Below are 11,017 nucleotides of genomic sequence, written 5' to 3'. Positions count from 1 at the left end.
AGGTAAATCTGTTGCTTTAAAATGGATGAGTTAGGATAGATTGAATTAAATAAATTTTTTTTAAATTCTTTCGAAATGCTTTGCATTTATTGCAAAAATATATTTAAATATTAATTAAAAAAAGAAAATCAAAAAAAGATTATTTTTATAAAGATTTTGTCTAATTTATTAAATAAAGAACACACATTAATATTTTTATCAATTTTATTAATGTTTGATGCTACTTTATTCTTATGATGAGTACTTATCTTCTAATTTCGTATTCATCGTAGCTCATCCATCGTAAAATTTGTTTGTAGATATTATTTTTAAACTTTACTTTAACTAAAGCTAAAGCCAAATGATTCATTAATTAAATAAATTGTAATATGATAAATGTTATACACACTTTAATTTTATATTTTATTATAAATTATGTATTACTATAAATATTTACTAATTATATATATTATTATAATATCAATCAATTTTGATTGATAATCTGCACAGAGACTTTTATATCATAAGAATTCTCTATATATATATTATACTAAACTGCTAACAGTTAAAGTTATGTTAAATTCTGTGATACCCGACATAAATTCTGCCCAGTTATAAATGGTTGCCCTTGTTTCACCATGAGATATGATCGTGTTAGCAGTCTAATATAATATATTTATAGTAATTTGGCTTTATTTTAATTAAAATAAAGTTATATTCAAATATATAATATCGTTCGATTTTACAATTGTTACGATGAGCGTGAAATATTTACGCTCATTTGCCGATAATCAGCCGGCAAAACAAGGAGTGAATTATCTCCTTTTTCGATCTCTGATTAGAGATCGAGCGAGATAATGGCCAGGACAAAAGGTAGGTTTAACTGGCCTGAAGAACACGCAGTTAGGGTACACGGTTAGGGTACGCGGTTAGGGTACGCGGTTAAGGCACGTGAATGTAATTAAAATATAGGGCATTGATTAAAATATATTAGAAAGAGGCTCCTTAAATCTCGAATAAGTTTTGTTTTAATAAGTTAATCAAGAAGTAGGGTTGTTAGGGATTGTTCATAGGGTTGTTGAGATCATAGGATTGATAGGGTTGTTAGGGTTCATAAGGTTGTGAGGTCATTATTTCTTTCAATATTTCAATTTCTTTTAATATTCCAAATATTTTTCCAATTATTCCAATAATTTTAGGGATAAATTAAAATTATATAAAAAAATTCAATTAAATTTATTTTTAAAAATATTTTAAAAATGAAATTTAAATTATCAAAATTATTTTCAAAAAAATTAAATAAATTGCTTAATTATAAATATTTAAAAAATAGTTTAACACATCATATTTCATTTTTAAAATTAAAAATATATAGTATATATATATATATATATATATATATATATATATATATAAGTTACATAATATTAAATCCATGTGTTAATGCTATTAATATCAAATTATTCATGTTTTTAAACATTTAAATCGAATATATTTATTTGATATTGATAGTATCATTAATTTGTAGCTATAATAATTGTAACAAATTTGTAACTAAAATTGTACTGCAGTTATAATTGTATTTTAATTATGATTTAATATTGATATTATAATTGTATATGAAATACAATTATGACTATAATTTATATTATATTAAATTGTATTTATGATTATAAATTATGAAATGCATTCTTATGTAAATTATACGAAAAATTATCGAAAGTATACGTATAATGATAATATAATAGAAATTCATTAAACATATTTTTTTTTATAGTATATATTTTTAAAATATTCATAAAATTAACTGTGCTTGTGTTTTTATATCAAAGAGTCATTAATAAATTCGGGAAATTTTATATATAAATTTTAAATTCATATAATTTTATATATTTCAATTTTATAAATATTAGATTATAAATTTTACAAATGTTGCTAATTTTTTTATATTAAATATAAAAAAATATAAGAGCAAAATATAAAATGCAAAAATTTGATGTTAAATTAATGATTAAGTATTAACTAAAATTTAATCAGCACCTTCTATTTTATAGAATCGCGATTCATTTATTATAAATTTAATGATATATATTCATTTTATCTATTTACGAATTCTATATCAGAACTAAATGTAAAGTAAATTAATAAATTACGATTACGAAAATATCATATTTTTTCCATGGTTTTTTCGCGGTTTTTTCGCGGATTTTTCGTTTTGTATATAAATTTCTTAGATGAGATTGCCGTTTTGATTAAAAAATCTTATAACTGTACCTCCCTGTAATATTGCTAAATATTACTAATTAAATATAAAAAAAATATCGAATAAAAAAGTCGAATATAAAAGTGTGAAGATTCGGTGTTATGTTAACGATTAAATATTAGTTTAACAAAATTTAACAATCATCTTCGATGTTATAGAATCGCGAATTAATTTTGAATTTAATAATTTGCTTTTAATCATATTTATACATTTACAAATTTCATGTCAAAACTATTCGTGTATCGGAAATATTTGTAAAATATATTAATAAATTATGAATGCGAAAAAACTGTTCTTCTCGCGTTCTTCGCGCGTTTATTAAACGAGATTGCCGTTTTAATAAAAGAGTCTTATCGCTATCCTTCTCGTGAGGTGACCATTAGTAAAAATTGCGTGACTCGTACCGGTGAAGAGTTGAAACGATTTTCATCATGGAGAATTATTTATTATCGATTCTTGTAAGATTTGCGACGTCTAGTTCGATGTCCTGTTGAAAATTAGAAATTTTCATTGTAGGATTGGTAATTAATCCCAGGTTTTCCTGGCAATTCCTGAAAGCAATGATTTCGGAGTAACGTCAACAACGAACGCCATACGCCTCTTTAAATCCGGATTAATTTAAATAATACATTTAGAAAAGAAAAAAATACATATTTTCTTCATTGAAAATGAGCTATCATTATTACTATTCATATTATTATCTTAATACTAAAAAATCTTAATAGTAGATTGTATATGGATATAATTATTGTATATAAATTTTTATTTTTCAAGTAATTTCAAATTGCAATTAAATTTTATTGACTTTTTTGATAAAAATGATTACGAACGAATATATTTTATTAATTAATATAATTTGTCTTTTTTGAAAAATTATTTCTAGGTACTGGGGATATTAATTAATTTTTAGTTTCTTTTAAGAAACTATTTGCAGATGTTGGACAGCCCGCCATTTTAGAGAACATTAATTTATATATATCTATATATGTATGTATAAAATACATGCACAAATTAACATATCCAAAAAATTTTTATAATTTTTCTAAATATTACATATGTTACGTACGAAATTATATATATGAATGTAGCATAAAATGTGCGAGTAGTTAAAAATTATGAGACAAATCGAATGGATATCTTGATAACAGTAAGATATCGGCAAATTAATTTAAATGTTACTAAAAATAATAAAAAAGTAGTACATAGACTTAACTATTTGAAATTATTTGATTTATTTTATCATACAAATTATTCGAATTGAAATTTTTTAAATCTTGCTGTTATGGGGTTTGATTCGTCTCGCGCGCGCAAACAGTTGGTACCCCAAAATTATTTTACGTATTCGCACATTTAACACAAGTTCCAATGATGCATGTATTTCATTATTTATAAATATAATCGTTCGTAATCATTACATAAAAATTCTTATATCCATTTAGTTTTCAATAAAGAGATATATTTTTTAATAATGATAGAACATATTTTCTGACGTAAATTTTAATCGTGAATTAAATGACAATGAGGGTAATTGTCGTTGATTTATTACTGAAATCATTGTTATCGGGAGTAGTCTGGAAGATCCCCAGGATTCGTTCTCTCCTACAGTGGGATCCCTGACGTTCAATGGGTCATTTAACTTTTCTTCGCAGATCATTCTTGCGAAATCTGATATAAAAACAAGATGTTAATTATTCTCCATCTTTAAGATCGTTCTCCTTTTTGTCGAATATTAACCGGATATTAATTATTATATTAAAAAAATTATATATTATCATATCGAAATTAAATATTCGAAATATTATCGATTTATTTATTCATCGCGTTTTTTCGAATTTTAAATAGCAATTTATCTTATAATTTAATCGTCGGTTTATATCGAAGTTCTTCTATTTATTCGCGTTTTTGAATATTTTCTTTAATAGTCTTTAATTATGCGCGAAATGTATTTTAGTCTTGTGCATAGTAATTACAATTATAGTAATTATCTCGCGCGCGTGTCTATTGAGGGTATTCTTCAGTTATTATAAATCATTATAAAAAATTATTAGTATTGCAATCGAATATTCCGAATATCATTAATTTATTTATTCGTCGCGTTTTCTTGCGAATTTTAAGTCGCAATTTATAATTTTATAATTTAATCGTTAACTTACATCGAAACTTTGGCGATAACACGGTTTTTTAATTTTTTTTAAAACTCATGATCCCCATTTTATATTATTTAGCTATCATGTACGAGATACAATATATATGTTATTCTCAATCGCGACATTCGTATAAAATCGCGTGTTAATCACGAATAAATCGGATCTTGAATTTTATATTTGCAAACATTACATATTACATATATCGCGCGCGTGTCTATGCTTCGATATTATAAAAATTATACATACCGTAATTGAATGTCCCGAATATCATCGATTTATTTATTTATCGCGTTTTCTCGCGAATTTTAAGTAGTGATTTATCTTATAATTTAATCATTAATTTACATCGAAGCTTTGTCTATCTCTTTTCGCGTTTTAAAAATTCTTTAAATAGTCTTTAATAGTACAAAATTGCACAAATAGTATAAATTGTACAAAATACGTTTGTTGTGCAACTATTTTTTCCTACAATTTAAAAGACGATTGATAATTTATTAATGACTCTTTGAATCGCGAATGTTTACATTATATAAATCTTATAAAACTCTCTTATAAAACTCTCTTGCATCAATTATTAATAATAAATATCATATAATTAATAATCGCTAATTAGTCTTGTCTAAATTATATGAAAATTTTTAATAAATTCTTATTTTACGGATATTTTCGATATTTTCGTGTAATCTCATGTAACGAACTATTTTAGTTTCAAATTATATATTTTATATTAACTTTTGTATCATTGTACGTATGCACACATATTTGTAACATTGTAATAAATTTTGTAAATTTTGTATACATTTGTAATATTTGTAAACAAAATTTGTAATAAATTTTGTAATAAAATTTGTAATAAACTTTGTAATAAATTAAAAAAATAAAATAAAAAAAATTCCTCCTCAAGTATCTCCACCTTACCGAAGGCTTTTGCCGGGTGAGGAGGTTTGTGCACTCTAATGATCCTGAGAGCTATGTCGGCGGTAATGTATTTAGATAGTAAAAATAATCATTTTTATATCATTTTGCCAGTCAAATCGCGTCAAAATGAGATCAAAATGACTATTTTTGCTATCTAAATAGTTACTGGTAAGGTCGCCTATGCCGGACAGGTCGAAGGGGAAGAGTGAGACTAAGAGAGATACTGTAGTTATTTAGTAATATTAGTTATTTATTTATACTGTAGTTATTTAGTAATATTTTTAATAAAAGCTATATATATATATATATATATATATATATATATATATATATATTAATGACGAAAAGTAAAATCCGTGCTTAAGGACTGAAACATTTTTTTATAGACACAACAAAATTTTCATACGATATTTGTAAAAGAATTATATGAAAAAATTAACAAAATAATTAATAAATATATTTTACTTAATTTTTTTATTATGTAAATTCTTTGTTGTGTATGAAAAAAGAACAGAATTTTTTGCAAATAAATTTTTGCAAATATATGTCTTTACTATTTATTTTATTACTAAGAGTATATATAATTAATATGTTTATTAAAATTGCATGTTATCTAAGATATAAAACATGCAAATATGTAACTGTATGTTCTTTCATATTATAAAGGGTTTTAATTATTAACAACGTTAAATAATTTTTTCATTATTTTTATAGTTGCCTAGTTGAAAGTATATCATCACGTTTTCAATGTATGATTAATAATTAATTATCTTTCATAAAAAAAATATATTTTTTGTAACTACGTATAACGCGATAGATTTCGAAACGCATATTTCGCGTAATTTATTTATTTAATCAAGTAAGACTCGTAATGACAAATTCAAAATAACCATAGAGAATGATGACAGACAGAGATCCTCTCATTCTCTAATGACAGAAAAGAATGAGCGACATCACGATTCGCTTTTGGGTTATCCCTGAAAGCGATGCGCCCTCTATGTTCTTCTTTTGTATAGGAATATTACATCGCTTCGGTTGCCTTTCTGGCGATCATTATTACGCATCTTCAAGTAATACCCGATGTGGGGCACTGCTTTGCAAATAACCTCGCAGTATTGTACTTTTCATACGGTGTTTTTGAGTAATTTGGAAATTGAATTCAAATAATTCTTTGGAGAATTCATAGAATTCTACGTTATTATGAGGATCTTTAATTACTTTAAGAAAAATATTACATAAAAAACGTATATAAAAGTATTCCTCTGTGTGAGCAAGACGGTATCAGTATCTATGCTTGTAGAAGAAAGGAGAGAATATACTTTATTTATTGACTATAAGTTGGGCATGGTAATTGCCGTGGCGTGATAATATTTATTAACATTCGTATTCACGACCGTTTGTCTTGCCAACAACGATAAGACCCAACTTAACCTACAAGATTTAGCTTGAGGTGAAACTAGGTTTCCTCGAGCATTACCTCGTGTATGTTACAATAGGTCTTATGTTGATGTAACATAAATAAGCGACGAATGCAATGGAAACTCACGAGAACGAACAGTATGTGACGTTTCCTCTCGACGGTGTGCATGATGCTATACAAGAGAATATGATATCTCACGAGGAAATTTGCGAACCCGTCGAATGCGTCGACGAATGTGTTCTTCAAGAGGATCTTACAGAAGTTTCAGTCAATAATGCTAACAATATCGATATTGCTGAGTCACAAGATGCCGTTGAAATTCTCACTGAGCAGTCGGATGAGGAAGATGACAATCAGGTAGTATATCCGATGTATATCAAGCAAGAGGAGCAGCAGCAGTATACGTCAGGTGATGACGAGTCCATGGCTGTGGAAGCTTTGCGACAACTAGGCGGTATGTATCCATGTTACGAAAACAAGAAAATCAATTGTCCAATCTGTAAGTGTCTCTTCACTCAAGAAGAGATGGTTAAACATCGGTCAGTATGTACAGCATCTAAGCTATCCTGCACTACTTGCGGAGAGAGATTTGAAAGAAAAATTGATCTGAATAATCATATGGTATGTCATCAGGTAGATCGTCCTCATGCCTGTAGGACATGTGGAAATTTGTTTCGTTCGAAGAGCAGTTTGCAAACACACATGCAGCAGGTGCATCAGGTCGAACGTCCACACAAATGCACCATTTGTGGTTCAGACTTTCAGAGGCCCTCTAGTTTATCTAACCACATGAAGATACATACATATGTCGCAGGACGAGCGATCATGCAGTCACAAGGGAACAACATAGCTCAATCAGTGGAAACGTTTAGAAAATGGGAGAATGCATCTGATGCGCAAAATACATCTCAGATGCCATCTTCTTCGTCTGTTCAATCTATACAAAATTATGATGTATGTCAAGTTCAATGGCCATCGTACAATTTTCATAATGAACAATCAACAGTTACTACAATATCGAATCATCAGGAGAAGATGGATACGCTGCAGGAATTCACAGTAATGCCTAATGGTGAAGTGACACAATTCAGTGATTACGCTGAGCAAAATAACATTAGTAATCCAATCAACAACAGTCAACAATACGATATATCGATAAATTCATTCAATACTCCCGATGGAATAGTCAAAGTCGAGACGCTTTCGTATAACGCCAACAGAAAAAATTATGGAAAAGTCGAAGCAAATAGTAAACAGTACACGTGCAAGCATTGTGGAATCAATTTTTCACGCGCGACTGCTTTGGCGTCTCATGAGAAGATTCACACTTCTAAAAATTGGAACATGCCGATCGAGTGCGAGTACTGTGACAAGCAGTTTCAAGACGGAAATCATTTAGCGACTCATCAGACCACTTGCGCTAAGAAGATAATGCAGAACAACATAGAACAAGGCGTGCCCAACAGCAAATGGGGCAAGCACGCTTGTTCCGAATGCGGAAAGAAGTTCACGACCAAGCAAAAGATGTTTCGTCATCAGTGGATCCACCGAAAGAAGACACACTCGTGCGAAGTATGCGGTTCGCAATTTGAGAAGCAAAACGAGCTGGATGAGCATAGACTGTCGGCGCATCCTGGGGATTCGCCGTTCACTTGCGGTGAATGCGGAAAGAGTTTCGTCTCGCGACAAGGACTCTGGGAACACGGTAGAACGCACGCCGGAAGTCCGGCGCATTTTCAATGCGATACCTGCTCGAAAACCTTTTCGTCTCGCCAAGGATATTTAATACACAATCGTACACACACCGGTGAACGACCGTATGGCTGCAAGTTTTGCTGGAAAGCCTTTCGAGATGGCGGAACCTTGAGAAAACACGAACGGATCCACACCGGAGAGAGACCGCACGTGTGTCCGCTATGCTCGAGGGCTTTTAATCAGAAAGTGGTGTTACGCGAACATGTCCGATGGGTCCATGCCGCGGGAAAGAATGAAACGGAAGCGAGTAATCCACCGTATCCATGTCCACTGTGCGGTGCTTTGAATCAAGATCGCGATGAACTCTGCGCGCACATCGTTAAGCATTCGGATCAGATGATAGCTGAAGCAAAGGCAAAGACTAACAACGACGCTTCTCCAAAATCGAAGTCTTCAACGAAGAAGAAATCGTCGAAATCAGCGTCGTCGTGTAACTCGCGGGCAAAGCAAAATGCTGCCTTGGATTTCATCTCGAAGACGGAGCAAAATGAAGCCTTATTATCTATCACCGATACATCTAATAAATCAGACGACTTGCATGTTATAAATGAGAAGCAGAATAATGCCTTCGTTGTGGTCACCGCGGAAAAACGTGGCGACGGTTTCATAGCGATATCCGAATTTAAGCACAGCAATATACGATTCATCGTGGAAGGCAAGGAAGATGAGAACATTCACGTACTTCAAGTAGATCAGAATCACCGGGATCATCTCGATATGATTGCTATGGATAAGCAAAACGATGCAGCGCACATTGTATCGACAGAATCCGTAGATAATGCGCTCGATGAAACCATTAGACAAAACAATATATCTACGATGCACTTGATTCAGTCTTCTAAACAGAATAATACTTTAAATATAATATCAAAGCAGAACGAATCGTTACCTGTTCTAGCAATACCTAATCCTCAGAATCATGAAAATTACTCCAGTCAAATCATACAAGTGAGCAATACAGATATACCTATGGATGTAATAACTCAGCAAACCTTAAAGGAGGAAAAAGATCAAGATGAACATGATACTTTAATAGGAACATCTCAAGAAGGGACCTCTCATGTTATTCAAGTTGTAGAATATCAACATGACAGCGATGATGGAGACGATTTTACGTGTGAGATCTGTGAAGATACTTTTGCTGACAAAAATATGTTGAAGGAGCACATTAAGGTTCACATATAATTAATAGAACTATCATAAAATTCACATATAAGTAATAGAAACACTTTGTTGTTCATTGCATTGCTTGTGATATTTCACACGCTATTAATGCAACTCTGTAGAAAGTACATACAATTGTACATATGATAAATCCATTACCATTAACAAAATCATATCACACAGAATTTATTTATAGCGCTGTTTATATGTAACATTTTAAAGAAGACTAATTTTTGTTAAAAGAGATAATAATATTATGCACATTTGTTACAAAGTTGATGTGCATAAAGTTAATTTACAAAAAATATTTTGTTTAATTATATAAGATATGCATATTTAATTTCATTAGATAATACTATGAAAAATATCGTATTTTTAAATTTATATACATTTATAATTTCAAATTTAATTATCTTTTTTTATAAAATAGTATGAGAAACATTTAATAGCTTATTATGGTACAGCTAAATATTTATAAAATTAATACAATTTTCTCAGACATAATATTACATTATAATTTGATATGGAATTGTGTAATTTTTTTATTTTTATCAAGTAAGAAATTATCATAAGAATATTTAGATAGTTTCAAATAAATGTGTATTGTAAATCTATACAAAAACACATTCTGTTAGAAAAAACACATTTCTATTATAAAAATTATCTTTTTTTTTTGTTTCAAAATACATTTTTTATCAAGGAATTAGAGCTATAGTAAATTAATTTACAAATTCTAATTACATTTATCTTTGTCTTTAAATTGAAATATATCTTGAAGGAAATTTTTCTGTAGAATAAAAATATGAATTATTTTTACTTTTAAAGCTTCTAAAGCTAGTTTTTCTTCTAATTACTATTTAAAAAAACACTATTATAATAATTATTATTTGAATGATTGCCTTTTATCTCTATATTAATTTCCACATGTTTTGTGAGGCAATGAATTTTTAATGATTAATATAGATTAGCACAAAATATGTATGACCTTTCTTCTTCCAGGACATTAAACATGACAAATTGCTTTCATGCATTTAGGTATTATATATGTGATAAGATAATTCTAAAGAATGGATTATGTATGTAAAATCAAGTAGATATATTCATCTATACCATTAAAAGAAAAAGCACATCCTGAAAAAATAAATAAGATCTATAATCTGACATATATTACAATTTTACATATATACATTTTCTGTTTGTCAACTTATGTTACCAACAAAGAGTCATATCCAAATAGAATAATATTGAAACTGTAAGGAGAGAGTGTGCAATATAAAAATAAAGTGTATTTTATTTTGTAAAATTTATTCTTTATTTATTATATATGTACTCGTTATTTATTCATACATATTTCATCATTATATCTTATCA

At 28.8% G+C, this 11,017-nt stretch overlaps 1 protein-coding gene across 1 annotated transcript; it reads left to right on the top strand.

Moving 5' to 3' along the window:
* The first annotated feature begins 6,390 nt into the window (after positions 1–6,390).
* Positions 6,391–9,948, top strand: LOC105253890 (zinc finger protein 585A-like). The gene has a single exon (XM_011262232.3). It carries the CDS (start codon positions 6,842–6,844, stop codon positions 9,665–9,667), a length of 2,826 nt encoding a protein of 941 aa, XP_011260534.1. The 5' UTR covers positions 6,391–6,841; the 3' UTR covers positions 9,668–9,948.
* The last annotated feature ends 1,069 nt before the right edge of the window (positions 9,949–11,017 follow it).

Source organism: Camponotus floridanus, unplaced genomic scaffold (genome assembly GCF_003227725.1).
Source record: "Camponotus floridanus strain SB8 unplaced genomic scaffold, Cflo_v7.5 scaffold6, whole genome shotgun sequence".
In the NCBI taxonomy this organism is placed as follows: Eukaryota; Metazoa; Arthropoda; class Insecta; order Hymenoptera; family Formicidae; genus Camponotus; species Camponotus floridanus.
The sequence above is the reverse complement of the archived record's forward strand: the minus strand, read 5'-3'. Positions and strand labels throughout refer to the sequence as shown.